This window comes from Gymnoscopelus braueri, assembly GCF_963280865.1.
Source record: "Gymnoscopelus braueri genome assembly, chromosome: 1".
In the NCBI taxonomy this organism is placed as follows: domain Eukaryota; kingdom Metazoa; phylum Chordata; class Actinopteri; order Myctophiformes; family Myctophidae; genus Gymnoscopelus; species Gymnoscopelus braueri.
The window spans coordinates 37,413,847-37,433,015 of NC_137603.1; the positions used below are offsets into that span (position 1 = coordinate 37,413,847).

The window sequence follows — 19,169 nt, forward strand, 5'->3', positions numbered from 1 at the left end:
GAGTACAGAAGTCCATATCTGTGTGATAGTAGTATCTTTGTCCCAAAATGCTTTTCAACAGTATAACATTATTGCCAAGAAGCATTGTTACAACAGAGAAATAATGTACCAAATAAAAATGTAAACTTAAGAACTATGTATGGTATTTTTGTATAATTTATTTATTTTTGTGGATTTCTTTGAATTATTTGTAAAGTCCTGGTGTGTTGTGTGTGAATATAATGCTAAAAAATTAAAGTAAATTGCAATTTTTTATTATTTCATTGAATTTATATAACTATTCACTTCTATCTTCTCCTCTCCCCTCTGCTCCATTCCTCCCTCTTCTCCCCTTCATCCCTCCGTCGTCCTCTCCTCCATTCTCCTGTTCCTGTAGTGTACGTCGGGCAGATCTCTCAGTCTCTCCGCTGCCTGAAAAAATAAGAATTAATATGCTAATTATTTTTTTTTAAATCACACACGTTTAATAGGATCAAATTATGAAATCAATATTTTGTTGGTGAAAAGTCAAGGTAACGTGAACTCAAATAATCCTATTCTAGCGAATGTGATATCTCAGGATTGCCTTGAGGGAATTTCATTACATGAGGCACAAACTTCCCCTTGGACTCGAGGAAGAAGTGATTAGAATTGAGTGTGAGGTGAGCTCACAAATCACGTTCATGAAATTCCTTCAAAGTCTTCACTACATATACTATATGAGTCTGGACAGACACAAACGTAAGCTTCAAACGGTTGGCGGAGGCATACAACCACGATGCTGTATTTCTAGTTTGTACCTGCTCTGGTGTCAGATCCCTCTGTTCCATTGCAAGCATCTCATAGCCGACCATGTGCTTCCGGACAGTCGCTGACCTCAGCAGAGGGGGGTAGTAGTGGGCGTGCAGCAGCCAATGGGAGTTGTCCATTCTCAAATGCTCACCGGTGGGCGCCCCTGATTGGATGGATGAATAGAGACCGAGAGGGAGGTACAGTAGCTACTGTGGATTGAAAGGTGCAAGGGGCAATAAAAGAAATCGATAAGCTACTAGGCTAGCAGCCACCTAGTGACTACCTAGCAACCACCTAGGAATCACATTGTAACCATCTGCTACTAGGTGGTTGCTAGGCAGTAACCAAATTGTTCTAGGTGGAAACTACTGTAGGTAGTTTCTAGATTGCCAAATGGATCAAAGCTGGTTGCTAGCTGGACACTAGGTGGTTGCTAGGAGGATACTAGTTTTTTTCTAGCTGGGTACTAGGTAATTGTGTGTATGCAGTCAGTCATCCATTCCTCTGAAACAGTAAAACATATTTGTCATCTCTCTCAGTTACTGTACCATGCCAACCCATGGAGTAAGGGAAGTTGGTCTCAAACAGGTTGTCATATTTGGTCAGAAGTTTCTTCATGATGTCAGCCAGATCTATAGATAGATAAGATACGAAAAAGTAGTGTAAGAACACAAAGTACTGCAAAAACGGAAAACACGGCTGCAAACCATGAGAGGTGAAAGAGGCGACATGCTCCGAAATCAAAATTGTGTTTTGATAGAAAAGGTTGCTTCTCGCTAGCCTCGCTGTTTCCCTCTGGGAAGTATCTCACTCAAATAGAAACGATACGGATCTACAAGATTCAAGTGGATCATTAGAATTAATCATAAAAATGTATTTTACTTTGATTAATCATTGGAACCCCGTTGTAAAAAAGTAGTAATACACACACACACACACACACACACACACTCACCCTCTCTCTCGGCAGCTGTGAGGTCATTAAGCCGCAACACGTGGCGTCGTCGTGGCAACAGCAGCGTCTGGTACGGCCAAGTCGCCCAATAGGGGACGATCACCAGCCAATCAGAGGACAGGACCACTATCCTCTCCTGAGGAGACAGGAAGTAGGGACAGATTTGAATCAATCCATTTGAATACATCCATAATTCAGCAGGAAACAATTCTGGGGGGTAACTTTAGATTCAAAACGAGAGGATCAAATTTCATCCAGATTCACAAACTTATCGCAGGAAGAAATGTCTTTGTTCCCAACTTTTTACTTCAAAAGCTTAGATTAGTCTGGAATCATTTTCTTTTCTTTTCTTTCTTCCTACCTTAGTAATAGTACTAGTAACATCAGTAGTACTAGTAGTACCAGCAGTAGCAATTTTAGTAGTAGTAACAGCATTAGTACTTGTAGTAACAGTAGTATAACAGCAGCAGTAATAGAAGTAGTAGTACCAGTAGCAATTCTTGTAGTAGTAACAGCATTAGTACTACCAATAGTACCAGTAGAACTACTAGTAGTAGTAGCAGCAGTAGTACCTTTCTCTCCTCCTCTTGCTTGGCATACTGCAGTAGTAACGGCTCTCTGTGCTTTTCAAAGTACTCTCTCTGACAGCGGTCAGAGGTCAACGCCTCGTTGGGCAGGAAGTCACTGGCCCACACCTACAGTATGACATCACAGGAAGATTTTATAGTAAAACAAACAAACAAACAAAACAAAAAAACACCAGAGAGCAGTCCATCAGAATGCTCTAAGGCGGTTAGTGCTAGACTGGAGGGGCCGTAAGGGGTGCGAGCACTCATTTTGATTCACTAAATAAATAATGGTTTCACATGTAACTACCCGAGTTTCTAACCCGTAAGTAAGGGACGCTAGCCTAAGAGGATAACCTCTAGCCTAAGAGAGAGAGATGTGGTACATACTGTATATAGATAGATGGATAGATTATAGATGATGTGGATAGACCTGACAGTGAGGGTGAGGGTTTGAACAGCCCATCATGTCTCCTTTGTTCTCAAAGATCTGAAACAAAGAACACAGAACAGAACACATCTTCACGTTTACTTCAATTCATCATTAATGTGTTTGTTTTCTCCATTATTATCAACAGAACATAGTGCATAGTTAAACAAAACGACAACAAAAACACCAGAGAGCAGTCCGTCAGAAAGCTCCAAGGCGGTTTACAGAACATAGTTCTATAAATAATTCATCCATTAATTCCGAACACGTGAATGGGCCTGGTGCAAATTTGGCCATAAACCAATGACAGTTTATCCAAACATCACCAAACTAGGTGGAAATGTTTCATTAACAACGGCTTTGCAGCTATTTATATTTCCTCGACTTTAGAATGTAATTCTTCACTATTATAGTATTTTGATTGTTTAGAATTGATTAAATTATTAATTTATGAATAATTGTGTGTGTGTGTGTGTGTGTGCATGTGTACCTGCACCCAGGGATAGGTAGAGCCTAACTCAGACACAAGCTCCGCCCACTTGTCTATCACCATGACGATTTCCTGGCGTTTCATCAGGGGGAGGGGCATGTCTGACCATGGGTGGAAACACATCACCTTACTGACACACACACACACACACACACACACACACACACACACACACACACACACACACACACACACACACACACACACACACACACACACACACACACACACACACACACACACACACACACACACACACACACACACACACACACACACACACACACACACACACACACACACACGTTTAATAACATTGATCAATATTGATCCATTTCCAAAAACAAAACAATATTTGATCAATACCAATACCGACACACTTCCAATACCTATTACTTATTTAATCAATAGGACCTCCAAAGGCCACAATGGATTTTTTAGGGGGGTTTTATCCTTTTGACATATAATATATGAAAATCATGAAAATGAATTAACTAGGGGGATATGCGCACATGATCTGGCAACCCGGGAGGCAGCGAACACAAAAGCGCTAATAAACAGCTGAGATTTAGTGTAATCGGAAAAAGGGCATCGCTGTTGGGTGCACATGGTAATGGTCAATGGCTGTGTGCAAATTCAGATCAATTGCTCCAGCCACTGAGGAAAAACGGGCAGAACCAATTTTGGCCTCACCACTACACCACGCACCACGCACCACTACAGAAGTTTGTCAAATTATAGGAGGATAACAAGTAATGATGTTACTTTGTAATAATATTACTATATTTGTAAGATTGTGTGTAATTGGTAAATACCAACATAACTTTATAATAATTTACTTAACATATATGGTGTGTAATGTGTTTACTTTATATATTTTAAATATCGATTATTCGATTAATTGAAAAAGTAAGAAGATAATTGATAGTTGCAACTTTCAATACCACTATTTGGATCAAAACTGATACATTTCCAATACGTGTGACAATACCAATATTCGATCAAATACAAATATTTTGATAAATACAGATATTTGATCAATAGTACTTACCAGACTCCCTGTGCAGTCTTGGACTGGAAAAGCGGGTGATCACTTGGACCTGAAGATCACATACACACACCAGAAACCAGTTCAGAACAGAAATACAACTGCTGTAGCCAATAGTTTGAAGCTTCATTAAAGACATTGTAATTGTAATTCAACGTTCCAAAAATGGCATGCTAATTCTAAAACACTTTTGTTTTATAAAAATACATTTGGCCCCATTCACAAAATATGTGTATGATGCTATGATCAGAGTTTATACTAAATCACTCATGTGAATGTTTCCAGAAACATATCTGATTCATCATTCTTCTTCTTAGCTGAATTTGTTCATTAGTACACACAAAACTTACGTGTGCTCTGAAACATTCATGCATTTAGAGACATGCATGAAGGCACGTACAAAATCAGTTATAGTATTGCCAAACCTCCCTAACGTCATATTTCTGTACATAAATGGACGAGTAAACATGAGTGCGACCCTCCTTGCATTCATTAGTTTTGTCGAGTATTATTAGGATAAAGGTTATCTTACTACTACTAGTACTGTATATCACCTGGACTTGGGGAATCTGTCTGCAAAGCAGGGAAGTCATTGTCGAAGACATAGGTGCTTTCATATTGCGGATTTACCTAGAGAGAGAGAGAGAGAGAGAAGTAACGTTGCCATGGTCTACAAACTGAGCTAGCATAGCTATAGTAGCCTGGTAAACCCTCCCTCCGGAAAGATTTTCCGGAGGGAGGGTTTACCAGGCTATAGCTATAGGTCTCTCCATCTAAATTATACACACATACGGTATTCATCTCTGTCTGTACTAGTACTATCTATCCATCTATGCTTTCATACAACCGTCCATCCATTCATGCACTGCTACTATTACTAATAGTAGTGCCACTACTTCTACTACTTCTACTAGTTAGGGCTGTCACGATTATTAAAGTTTACTCAAATAATTGCTATTAATGATTTAATTGCGTTTCTGTCGTTGATCATCTCTGTTTGGTTTTTAGGTTTTGTAAAAAAAAAGGTGCATAGGGCAGATATTTTTCAATAACATTGAATAATTCAATAACTTTATACTGAATATTGGAAATAGCCGATCTACAAGCTGACAACATGTCACATTGTGACGCGTTTTGAGCTTGTAGATCTGCTATTTCCACTATTTTTGAAATGTTTGAAAATATACGAACATTTGGAAATGATTATGACGATTATGGCGATTATCCCAAAAGTAATTGTGATTATCTCAAATAATTGCTATTAGGCGACTATGTAATAATGATTGTGACAGGCCTACTACTAGTACGACTCCTTGTGTTATTATTGCCAACGGTGCAGCAGCATCAGCACCTCTCCGTTGGACCGGGTGTTTCCAGGACAGAGGGGGTTTTTGGGGTCGTGGCGGGGGACGCTCCCCCCGGGGGAATCCTCCACCTGTCCTGCCCAGGGCCTTTTAACCCGGTGGGCCGAAACCAGAACCCAGGAACCCCTCAGGGGGTTGAAGCGTAAATGTTGGTGCTCTGGAAGTGTGGAGGACATGAGTTAGTACTCGTAGAGCAACCATTACTACTACTATTACTGTACTACTGCAACCACTACTAACACTGCAACTTCTATTGCTGGTGACTACAACTATGACTCAAAAGAACTATTACTAATATATCGTCGCTGTCAGGTGGAAACCTTGTTATGTCCAAAAACACACATTTATAAAACCCACAGACACACCAACAACGTTCACTTAAAAATATAAAATAGCAGATCTAACAGCGCACAATGCGTCATGATGCAACGTGTTATGAGCTTGTAGATCGGCTATTTTCGCTACTTTTGGGCGACACACTGTACGATTACATTGGGAATTAATTTACGAAAAACCATAACAAGTTGAAATAGGGAGATACAAGGTTTCTGCCCGACAGCAACGATATAATATAATACTCTTATTATTAATATTAGTAGTAGTAGTAAAAGTAGGAGTAAAGTTGTAGCGACGATAGTAGTAGTAGTAGTAGTACTAGTACCAGTAAAGTTGTAGTAACAATAGTAGTCCTGTAGTAGTACAGTTATTATTGTAATAACAGTAGTATTACTGTTAATAGTAATGATATAGTTGTAGTAACAGTAGTAGTGATGTTAGTAGTACATTTGTTTGTAGTAACAGTAGTACTTTTAGTAATGTAGAGGTACAGTACTGTTATGAGTAATAGTAAGAGCAAAGACGTAGTAACAATAGCAGTACTGTAGAGTTGTAGTAACAGTAGGTACTGTTATAGGGATGAACGATTTGTGAAAATGTTATTTGTGATTTTTCAGACCAATATTGCGATTGCAAGTCGATTTGTGATAAAACAATGTTTTAAGTCAGTCAGTTTACTGTTTATACAGTATAACTACCACAACATTAGATATGGTCAATGTCAACATAAATGTATGTAAGGACTGTTGTTATTGCATTCATTGACTTCAAGATTACAGTATTGTAATCATTAAAGTACTGATATGATTGAATGATTACCAGGTTAACCTAATCTTATCTGCTTTTAAGTGGAGTAAAAAGTACAATATTTGCATCTGAGATGTAGTGGAGTATAAAGTATTGAAAATGGAAATACTCAAGTAAAGTACTGTACTTAATTAAATTTACTTAGTTAATTTTATTTTCAGTTTCCACCGCTGGTCTCTTCATTCAAATGACTCCTCAGCAGGATGTCTATCATGAGTTGTTTACTGTCATGCATGTGAGTGAACTCACGTGACCAGTGCGCACACACACACTCCACACAGGAAGTGTGGGATTTGAACCCTGGACCTTCTTGCTACTGATACTATAGTACTACTGCTGCTTCTATCACTAAGTAAGTTAGTAGTTTGTAACACACTACTACTACTACTACTACTACTACTACTACTACTATTACTACAATGACTATGGCTATCACACTACTACTTCTCACTACAATAAGAATACAGGTCAAGTGGGCACTCAACATTGTGGACACATCAATGTTAAATTGGCTACTTTCCCCCCAAAAGATTAAAAAAAAAAAAAGAATAAATGTATGCTTTGGAAAATGCATGGTCGGAAATGATGTAAAGTATACATGATTTGAACATGCATAGTACATCATTATCAGACCTACATTTTACCCTTAAAGTTCTTATGCCCAAAAACCTGACTATCCAGGTTTGTATCAATTTGTATCAATTGTAGAAATATTAGGCCTTAAATGTCATTCAAATTGATTATGTATTTGATCCCCCATTTATAAAATGAATGTAAATGTACAATACAATATAAAATAATAATAATAATAACAATAAATGGTGCCCAGAGTTCTCAGGTGGTAATCACTATTCCAACTGTTACTACAAACATTAACTGTATAATACTACTAGTAGTAAGCTAGTGGTGATGGTTGTTGTTGTTGTTGTTGTAATGTAGTAGTATAGTAGCATAGTACTAATAATAGAAGTAACATTAGTAACTTTAACTTCCATACCCTTTGGATCAAACGTAGGTCCTTCCTTACTCATGATGATCGTTACTTCAAAGATAAAAAAAGATGTCGTTTCACGTTACAAAATACTAACTACAACTACTAACACTAATAATAACAAGACAAATACCAGGATCAGTACTTTGTGACTGACTGGACAGGCTCTTTAAAACTTCCCTAATCTCTCTGTGGTCCGTCCTCTATTTATGTCCCTCCCGAAACAAAAGCCAGTCAAAATAAAAGTACCTGAATGGTTTTAAATGGGGGTGCTTATGTTATCATATTAATGACAACGGTTTGTGTCAGATTCCTAGACTTGTATTGTTTAATAATTCGGTATTTCATGTTTTTACTGTTGCGTCCTTGAGTTAGGCTATGTATTATTAACCAAAATAAAATATAACCAAAATATCACTTTACTGGGGTCCAGTAAAAAAAAGGGGGGGAGGGGGGACTGAGAAAAACTCCACTTCCGGTTTAGGACTTCACAATAAAATACTAGCCTGTGTAGAGTGTTACTACATGGAATTGTAGTCTCGCACAGCCAGACAACTATTCCACAATGTCCCAATGTCCCCCAATGAAGCATTAGAACATTGTGGGAGGCAACAATCTGGATCGCGAGACTAGTCCAGCCGGTCCCCATTAGTTATAATCCCGTCCCATTGAACACACTTCCGTGGTGGAGACGCAGCCCGGTCCAAGCTCCACCTGTAAATCCGTCCCGACCGAGGAAACCATGTGCTTCAAGAAGATAGCCTCCCTGCTGTTTAAACTGGTGTTGCTGGTCGCGCTGCTGGTTCTACCGGTGCGTTACTGGCTGGACAACAAGTCCTATCTGTTCAATGGAGAAGACGTCGCAGAGCTCGCCCGGCGGTACGCAGGTAAAGTTGAATGAGTTACTACAGTAGTACTGCTATTACTTCAAGTTCTTCTACTGCTACTCTAGTACTTATACTACTTCTACTGCTGCTGCTGTAACTGTTGCTGCTGCTGCTACTTGGTGTACTACTTTTAGCCTACTGCCACCACCCCAACCCTAATACGAAATCAGTGGTGTAAGTAACTTAAGTACATTTACTCAAGTACTGTACTCAAGTACAATTTTGAGGTATTTTTTTACTTTACTGGAGTATTTTAAAATGTCAGTACTTTTACTTCTACTCCACTACATCTCAGAGGCAAATGTTCTACTTTTACTCCACTACAATAATTTTTTAAACTTTAGTTACTAGTTACTTTTTGTAGATTTTGAAAATAGCCGATCTATAAGCTCACAATGTGTCGCGATATGAGCTTGTAGATCTGCTATTTTCAAAGGATTTTTATACATTTGAAAACTTGTGAAATGGGACATTCTGCATAATGAGTACTTTCTACTTGTGGTACTTTTTTTTTGTCTCTCCAGCTCTTTAATAAACAGAAAATTGGTACTTAAAGTACATTTTGACACCAATACTTTTGTACTTTTACTCAGGTAATTTTTTTATTACGTACTTTTACTTGTAACAGAGTATTTCTACGTTGCAGTATTGATACTTTTACTTAAATAACCACTGTGTGAGTTACACTATTACTTCAAGTTCTTCTACTACTACTTCAAGTACTATTACTACTTCTACTGCTACTGCTGATGCTGCTGTAACTGTTGTTGCTACTACTATTGCTGCTGCTGCTACTAGAGTACTAATTACTTTTAGCCTACTGCCACCACTATCCCTAACCCTAATATAAAATCGAATCCTTGTTTTATTATTGGTACATATATTTTGTTACACCACCACCTAGTGGCAAAGGGGGTGAACTACGACTTAACTTGTATCTGTCTCTCTTTTATGTCGTCTCGTGATTGATTGATTTAAGTGCTTTATTTTGAAAGACATGGAAAAAGTACATGGAAGTACAGTTAACAATACAAGGTCCTCTAAACTGGATCGCCCATAAAAGCACAACGGCTTATTTCAAATGAGATCCCCACGCACTATTATCACGATGACATTTAAGAAAACAGATACAATACTATGCAGAACATCATACAATCAGCTTACAGGTTACTGGTATGAAAAACAAGAAATATGTACAATAAACAGTTCGCGGAGGCGGGGGGGGGGGTTAGGTTAAGACTTTGACAGGGGCCAGTTTGGAATTGCAGCCTCCTGAAGGTGTTTTTTTAGGGCAGTTTTGAAAGTGAGGAGGGTTTTACACTCCTTTACTCCTTTTGGTAGGGCATTCCACATTTTTGTTGCATAGCATGAGAACGAGTTCATTCCCTTGTTTGTGCCAAATCTGGGTTGGATATGATCAGTGGAGCTGCCTCTGGTGTTGTGATTGTGGAAGTATTTTGACAGGTACATGGGTATCCCAATGTTGTGGTGTATCTTGTAAACCAGGCCCATTGCAAGTTGCTGTACTCTGTCCTCAACCCTTAGCCATCCGACCCTAGCAAAATGAGCAGAGGTTAGGTGGGTTGTATGTTTAAGGCCAAGAATTAGCCTAGTTTGTTTTGGGATGTCTGGAGGCTTATTTTTTAGGCCTTAGTGGTGTTGTGATACCATGAGAAGCACGCATAGTCGAAATGACCTTGGATGAGGGCCCCTGTAAGAATCCTCAGGGTATTCTTACTGACTAGAGAGTAAATCCTATACAAAAAAAACGTGTTCTTTGGTTGACCTTTTTATGACTCTTTCTGCCATTTTATCACCGGAGAGGTTTGCCTCCAAGATGGAACCCAGGTAGGTAATTTCCTCCTTTCTTGTGATAACATCATCACACGCTTTGATTGTGAAGCTTTCAGCCTTGCTAAGGTTAACACTAGACCCAAAGAGACTGGATTCAGTTTTACCCAGGTGTAATGATAGTTTGTTGTCAGCGAGCCAGATGCGGATCGTATCGAGTTGAGAGTTTTTTCAACCTCCAGCCTGTCCCTGTCCGAGACCAGCAGAGCCAAGTCATCTACTCACTCACTCACTCACTCACTCACTCCTCTCCCTTTCTCCTCCATCTCTCTCCATCAAAAAGTGTGACTCCCTACCCTCAAGTCTTCTAAGCTTAACACCAGTAATGCCCCCCCCCCCCATGTTTTCTGTACATATACTTTTATTGCTCCTAGTGTTGATGATTTCTTGTATGTTATTGTATGTCTTTAATTTAAATGTCTTGATGAATTGAATACTTAGGACCACATTATCGTATCACTGTACATTTTGCAAACTGTTAATAAAGTATTCAATCAATCAATCAATCAATCAGTGTCTCTCTCTCTATCTCTCTATCTACAGGTCAGGATCACGACGAGGCCTTCTCCAAAGTGGTCGTTGAACTCAGGAAGAAGTATGATTATTATAATACTTGTCCCTTTAACATAGGCAAGTTAATTTGTGTAGCACATTTCAACTAGAAGGCATTTCAATGGGCTTTACTTGAAACATTAAGCAAAAGAAACACATAAGACATTAATTTTGAATTCAGTAAAAATTAAGTCAAACACTTATTTTCTTAATGGGAAACACTTACTCAGGAGTGGACACAGAGCAAAAATACAGTATAAAAGGACATTTGAATACAATACAATTTTAAATGAGAAAGTCAAATTACAGTGCAAAATAAATTTAAGTAATCTCAATAAAAAGCAGCGGCAAACAGAAAGCTTTATAGCCGTCATTGAAAAGAACTGAGAGTTGTAGCAGACCTGCAGTTTTCTGGGAGTTTGTTCCAAATACTGTATCTTGTTTATGATAAAAAACAAAACGCTGCTTCTCCAAGTTTAGCTCTGGTTCTAGGGACATAAAGCAGACCTCATCAGAACATACCAGGTGATGCATTAGTACTAAAGAACTTGTACTGTACCAGGTACCCGGGTCACATTCTACCAGATGAAGACCTGCAGTGGGTGTTTGTGAATGCAGGAGGCTGGATGGGTTCCATGTGCGTCCTGCACGCCTCACTGACCGAATATGTATTACTGTTTGGTACAGCAGTGGATACTACAGGACACTCTGGTGAGTAGTTCAATTGAAAAAATGATGTCCCATGCAGGGGCCAGGGCTCAAAATAAATACTGGTCTGGTGATATTAGGGGTGTTCATCAAACTAATCCATGTAATCGATTATTTAAAAAAAATAAGTAATCAATAATTTATTAAAATCGATTAATAATCAATTCCTATTTTGGGCATGCTAAAAATGTAAAAAAAAAAAAATAGTGAAAATAGCTGATCTACAAGCTCACAACGCGTCGTGGCGCGTTGTGAGCTTGTAATGACTATTATGTTTGCATGACACTGTTGTGCGACTAAGTATAATAATAGGGCTTAAGATGTTAATCGATTTGTTGATATACAGTATATTTCAATATGCAAATTAGCACCGTGTTCGCAACAGGGCTGCTGTGCATCAAGTCTACGGTAACAACGCAATATAGCGACGTTAGGAAGTGAGGTTGGTAGCATGGACTGGCGATAAAATGTTTTAGTAGTATTATAGTATTTTTATATTGTTTTTGTTTTGTTTTAGGTCGATACTGGGCTGAAATCACAGACACCATCATCACTGGAACATTCAGACAGTGGAAGGAAGGTACCACTAAGAGTGAAGTCTATCACCCAGGTAATACACACACACACACACACACACACACACACACACACACACACACACACACACATTCACACACAGAGCAAGGCAAAGTACTACTACTGTACTACTCAGTTTTATAATGATTAGTGTATGTCTGTCACACTAGTTGGACTAAGATTGAATAACGCCAATGTATTAGTTCAGTAGCAGTATTAATTGTCTCATTGACATAGATTGCACGGTGAAACGGCTCGGGACACTCTTTCAGCACATAAGCAAATGCAAACAAAGTAGATTCTGATTCTGCCAATATGTAACATTACAGAAGCTGTCACAGCTTTTTTAAATTTATTTTTTTATAGAATATTTTGGAATATCACATTATAATCACCTGAACAGCTATTGAAGATATCCTGCCAATATTTGGAGTAACATCACAACTTAAACCTCTACCAAAGTGTCATTTTGCTTTAATTGCACTAAGTAGTAGTAGTACTACTACTAGCAGTAGCAATGATGGTAGTAGCAGTAGTAGTACTAGTGCTGCTGCTACTACTACTAATAGTAGTAGTGCTACCCACTACTAATAGTAGCAGTTGTAGTAATAGTAGTAGTAGAACTAGTTCTAGTGGCAAACGTAGCAGTAGTAGTAATACCATTTACCATTTATTAATACTGATGCCATGGCATTGGTCCGATGGCTCTTTATTCCAAAGCACTAGTGATGTGCGGGTCGTGTTTTTTCATGACCCGCCCCGCCACGGAACCCAACCCGCCTCAACCCGCCCCACGAACCCATATATAAATCTGTGGCCCGCGACCCGCGGTGGGAAAAAAAAGATCATCATCATCATAATAGCTCAGATTTATATAGCGCTCTTTTAAGTACCCAAAGTCGCTTTAAATGTCTACAGTAGCACAACATTGTCATGGGCTAAATAAACAAGCATGCTGTTCAAAATAGGGTTGTTGTTTTTTTTGCGTGTGAGAGCGGCTGACCCGCAGCCCGCATAATTGCCTCTGAAATCCTGACTCGACCACCCGTGCCGTTGACCCGCGGGACCCGCGGGTTACGGGTCGGCCCGCTCATCACTACAAAGCACCATTGGACCGATTGTGCATATTATTACTAAACCTAGCCCTAACCTCACAGTAACCTAACATTTGTTGAACTATTGTGGTTTCGGAGTAATGGGCTGTCGGACTAATGGGCAGGCGCCGGAAAAGTTAGTCTGCTACTACTGTTTGTAGTAGTGGTGGCAATTAGTAGCAGACTTTTCGACCACTGTCCCAGAACTAACCCATAATACAATAGTTGTTATTGCCATAAAAACACCTTTCCAATGATTATTATTCCAAAATATTACATACATAGTGGGCACTGCCACTATGGCATGAAGAATGGATGAGACAATATAATGATAGTGGCTGTTGAAAAAGGCACACACTAAATAAAAAACAACTGCTAGCATATGAATGTTTTTTTGAATATGTTTCCATATAGGCCACATGTTGGCTAACCAGACTGAGCTCAAGCCATTGTAACTCATCCAGCTGGAACCGAGAGAGAAGAGAGCAGCGACTATATTTTAACACTATTAGGATTTTTCTCTTGATGGACCAGAACATGTGGCAGTTCCCTGGGGGAAAACGTAGGCCTGCCTGGTGAATAGCCTCAAATACTTCCTGCAGACTGGCCAGGGCCCCCTCAAAATATGTTGCGTGGGCAAGGAGGTCATCAAGGTAGACCACACAGCGGTTCTGGGGTACCCTGGTTCTTCATCAGTTGCTCGAAGGTGGTGGGGGCGTTGCAGAAGCCAAAGGGCATGATTTTAAATCGCCACAGTCTTTGGCTGATAGAGACAGAGGTTGTTGGCCAAGCCTCAGGGAGTTAGCGGATAGGTCCACTTACCAGTACCCGCTACAGAGGTCCAGCAAGCTAAACCAACTGGAGCCTGTGATGTGGTCTAGCTCATTGTTAATGTGAAGCAGCAGGTAAGAGTCCTCTGAGTCCAAATAGAGCTGGGCTCTGGATACATCCACAATGGCTTCCTATCGAGTCAGCCCAGACTAATGATTCACGCTTTCTTGGATGTCAGCCAGCCATAACTCGTGGTGCATATTTGCCACAGCTATCCGGTAGGATCTATCTGTCTGAAGATAGATAGATAGATCTTTAAAAAAATCTTATTTATTTTTACACAAACAAGCACCCGTGTCTACCAGTCCTGTACTCTCATTGGCTGTATCACGTCTCTGCTCTCTTTGCTGGTCACGATACATTTCATACTTGGTGATTTGCGATCGCCAGGTCCAGATAGCTAGCATGCCAGATGTCTCAGGGTGCTCAGGGAGGCACCTGCGAGCACTGTGATCACACTCAGCTCGCGTCTTTGAACACTTCACACACAGCGATCAAAATCTCAAGGCGGGAATGACAATTTGCCTCCAATGTGGTGGTGCTTTGCTGGAGTGGATAATCAGTGATAAAACCTTGTAGTGTGAACTCGGCATAATAGGCATTTGTCAAAGCTATGTGATGTACATCCTAGTAGTCCATGTACAAGTGCAGCACAGTCCATGCAGGAGTCAGTAGTCCACAACAAGTAAGTCGGTAACAGACAGTGCAGGTTTTAAAGGTCTCATGGGGGTCAAAATTGGTTGTGGGGCCTGATGGCTACTGGCACAAAGCACTGACCAAAACACTGTGTGCCAAGGGGGTTAAGCCTGTGGCTCAGTGTGCTCCTCATCTTCGTTAGCTCATCATGGAAGGGATAAGAGATAGTCAGGATAGTGTCCAGCTTCTTCCTCATCACCGTAGTAGTAGTAGTAGTATTGAGAAATAGCAGCCCCAATAATCCCTCTCTCTGTACCAGGTGACACCATCGTACACAGTGGAGGCGAGGCAGCAGCAGTCCAGTGGAGCGCTGGCACGTGGATGGTGGAGTACGGAAGGGGGTTCATACCATCAACCCTGGGCTTTGCTCTTGCCGACACCTGGTCCAGCACCCAGGACTGGGTGACGCTGTACTACACCTTCAGAGTGTACCTGAAGGGAATGTGTTTGGAGGTTTCCACATCATTGATGGAGGCTGGGCTGCTCTGAATTCTACCAATAACTACTAGGAAACCCTTTGGATTTGTGTGCTACTACACCTTCAGGGTAGTATTAAGTGGGACCTCTAGTACTGCTGTTTTCTATTCTACCAGGACCTCTAGTACTGCTGGTTTTATAACCTACCAGGAACTCTAGCACTACACATTTTCTATCCTACCAGGACCTCTAGGACTGTTGGTTTTCTATCTTACCAGGACCTCTAGTACTGCTTGTGTTCTATCCTACCAGGACCTCTAGCACTGATCATTTTCAAGCCTACAAGGACACCTTGTTTTCTATCCCATCGTAGCAGGAAGTTGCTTGCATTCAATGTGGTACGATTGGTTAGCTGGAATAGTGAGATGTCAAATGTTGTTAAAATAAAGTCCTTAATGTTTTAAGTTGCTTGCATTCAATGTGGTACGATTGGTTAGCTGGAATAGTGAGATGTCAAATGTTGTTAAAATAAAGTCCTTAATGTTTTAACATGTAAAACAGGTGTCTCTCAATCTATGCTAGTGTGTTGTTTAAATCTAAACGACTACTACTAACTACAACTAGTAGTGCTATTACTTCTAGTAATAGTACCCTAGCACTATTACCACTACAACTTATGCTAATATAACTACTCCAGATGTGCCAGTGCCAGCTACTATGTAGCACAAATCTGTCCCAAAATCCTGTGTTTTTTGTTTTGATTTGTTTGGGACTGCGGCAATGACGAAGCAGGATTATATTAACTGTTTCCCCTGTTCCATGCATTAATGTATTTTGAGTTTGTCCGCATCCATTATACTGAGCTATTAATGGGAGCCAAGACCAGGGTTGGCCAAGAAGGACTGATTTAGTCATAGGGACGATAGTCGGAGCGTGGATGCGAGTGACTACACACTCTCTCTCTCACACACACACACACTAAACCTGCTAAGCTGAATGAGTTTTGACATGTTATAGACAAGTGCCTTAGCTAAATGCCTAGAAAACTAGCTTTTTCAGGGGCCTATTTCTTAGAAAGAAAATAAAAACATCCAATGAATCACATGTTCTATAGAGCGCACCTGGCACTCCAAAAGAACTTTCACTTCTGCCCATGGGGGGCATCACAAATGTGAAAAGATCCACCACTGTATGTCGTACAAATGCTATTTGGCCCCGCAGGTATCACGACTGCTGCAACCCACGACTTACACAGTCCACTTTGGGGTCTTGGCAAGGCAACCCAGCCTGGAGATCAACCAAGCCTTCCTCTCTCGCCTGCAGCTAGTCCAAAATGCTGCCTCACACCTTTTAACAGGAAATGAGAACACCTCCCTCCACTGGCTCCCAGTACGTTTTAGGATCCATTTTAAGATGTTGTTTGTTTTCAAATCTTTAAATGGCTTAGCACCAATTTATGTCTCTGATCTTCTTGAATTATATGTTCCATCCAGATCACAGAGGTCAGCTGACCAATTGCTGCTTGTCATAGCTTTTTTTTTTTTTTTTTTTTTTTGAGATCTGACGTTCATAGTGACAGAACACTATGCAACCAAAAAAAAAAAAAAAAAAAAAAAAACAGAATTCTCGCTAGACGAGATTGAAATCTCGAGATTTCAATCTCGTCTAGCGAGACTTCTGTTTTTTTTTTTTTTTTTTGGGGACAATGTTCTGTCACTATGAACGTCAGATCTCACCAAAAAAATTAATAAAAAAAGCTATTAAAATATGTGATCTAACCTAAGGCCTATCCGCGCACCTTTTAAGCTGTGGCGGCTCAGGGGTGGAGTTATGAAATTTTTCTACTGTACCATTCCTTCTAAGATATCATAATGTCATAGAAAAGGTAAGAGAACTTTAGTCCAAAATTCTCCTAATAAGAGCTAATAAGAGGGTGCATGGCGAGCCTTCTAAGCTGTAGCTCCCAAATTGTGGAACAAGCTACCTCGTCATGCTCTGCAGAAGAATTATTCATTATACTAAATTGTTATTATGGTTGCTTATATCTAACCTTTATATTTTACCATCACTTATTGTATTTCTATAATACATTATGATATTTGGAATCTATTAAGAGCCTAGATGTCTACACTAGGCCTGATAGCTTTTGTTTATGTTCCAGCCTATTTTGTTATGGTTCAGCTTGTTCTTGAAGCAGCTGCAGTATTACTATGATCTGAGCCCTGTGCTCCTGGCAGAACTACCGTACCACCGACCTGAGTGCTATTGTACTTCTCCCCATGATGATATGTACATTAAAGCATAACCATCGCCACCTAGAATATTGTCTCGACTCCTATTGTCTCATCAATTGCTGATTGATCTCAGAATTCTACGACACTCCCACACTACCTGTTTTTAAAACTCATTTTTAATCCTTGGCTTTTAACCCAGATTGATATTTGTACTCATGTTTAATTATACTGTGTGTAAATTTGTTTTGCATTATGTTTTTATTTGTTATACCTACTGTACAGCACTTTGGTCAACTCAGATGTTTTGAAATGTGCTCTAAATAAAGTTGGATTGGATAGTAGTGAAGGGGGGTTACAGTAGGGGCCGGTCTACATCATTGACTCCCTGTTATTTTATGTTCCTTCGTGATCCCAGATCCTCTACGGCAGGCTTGTTATAATCTAACAAGCATATATTATGCACAACCCTACCCAAAGATACAGCTTTCTTCAATTATGCTCCCAAATTATGGAACGCATGACTTAAAGAGATAAGAAATCTGTAAACAACCATTGTAAAGCTTAACCTTTCTATTGCTCCCTTTGTCACCATTTTAAGGCACCTTAAACAATTAAACAATAATTCAATACAAGTTATTATTTTTTTTAAATAAAAACATCACTGTTATTTTCCATGACTTCTTTTTGATGGATTATGTACTTTACTCACTTTTTTTCCTTAAATCAACAACATAATTATGATGATGAGGATGATAGAGGGAAGGCCAGGGACTTGACAATACTCCACTGTACTGATCTTGACTGACAGTATCTTCTAGTAGAATCTGTTAGAATAGTATACTTCCATAAATGAAAATCTTGCAAATTGGTTTTGTAACAAAACAGGCACTGTTTGGAAATAGTTACTGTATGTGCTGTGTGTTTGTTTCACTTCCCTGCAAGTCTCAGTATGAGCTGACTTCCTGATTATGACCGCATTGGTGCCTTTAGGGGAGCCATACTGACCTCGGTAGTAAAGGGTGAGTAAAGGGACACATATTGGACTATTCGATTGAAACTTCAAACACATAGTGCTGAATTATGTTAAACCCTTGTAAGATGTAGAATTTTGAGGGGGTAATTTAGTTTTTCTTTGAGGACTTCGAGGGCCGGATTAAGATGGTCAAAGGGCCGGGTCCAGACCTCGGGCCGTGTTGCCCATGTGTGATCTTAAGGCCAGTCCACACCAATGCAACTAGTCGCAACTCCTTGCAACCATTATCCCCAGCAATGGCAGTTGCAAGGAGCTGCTTTGGTGTGGACTGGCCTTAAAACTGTTTTGTTGCAAGGAGTTACGACTAATTTGTATTGGTGTGTCTGGAGTTAGAAATAAATATGTTCTTAACAAGAAAGTGGTAACACAGGTAAACCTCCTCATTTTCTTGACACTATCTGACTTGTCACAGTCATAGGTTATGCAAGAGTTACAATACGACTCTTTTCAGTGAAAAGCATAATTGAATTGACAAATGGTAACGGTAACTTTTCTCTAAGAAAGTGTGCTTTCACACTTAGATTTAATCAAC

General features: G+C 39.8%; 2 protein-coding genes across 2 annotated transcripts; one reads left to right on the forward strand and one right to left on the reverse strand.

Moving 5' to 3' along the window:
• Positions 1 to 164: 164 nt before the first annotated feature.
• On the reverse strand, positions 165 to 8,558 carry galt (galactose-1-phosphate uridylyltransferase). The gene is made up of 12 exons (XM_080449650.1): positions 8,437 to 8,558; positions 7,765 to 7,809; positions 5,612 to 5,781; positions 4,815 to 4,890; positions 4,264 to 4,312; positions 3,213 to 3,342; positions 2,726 to 2,782; positions 2,299 to 2,421; positions 1,727 to 1,862; positions 1,320 to 1,403; positions 780 to 934; positions 165 to 411 (listed from the first exon to the last, which is right to left on the reverse strand). Exons 2-12 carry the CDS (start codon positions 7,796 to 7,798, stop codon positions 334 to 336), a joined length of 1,092 nt encoding a protein of 363 aa, XP_080305776.1. The 5' UTR covers positions 7,799 to 7,809; positions 8,437 to 8,558; the 3' UTR covers positions 165 to 333.
• On the forward strand, positions 8,296 to 15,658 carry sigmar1 (sigma non-opioid intracellular receptor 1). Its single transcript, XM_080450459.1, has 5 exons — positions 8,296 to 8,645; positions 11,040 to 11,091; positions 11,611 to 11,759; positions 12,274 to 12,366; positions 15,213 to 15,658. Exons 1-5 carry the CDS (start codon positions 8,501 to 8,503, stop codon positions 15,440 to 15,442), a joined length of 669 nt encoding a protein of 222 aa, XP_080306585.1. The 5' UTR covers positions 8,296 to 8,500; the 3' UTR covers positions 15,443 to 15,658.
• The last annotated feature ends 3,511 nt before the right edge of the window (positions 15,659 to 19,169 follow it).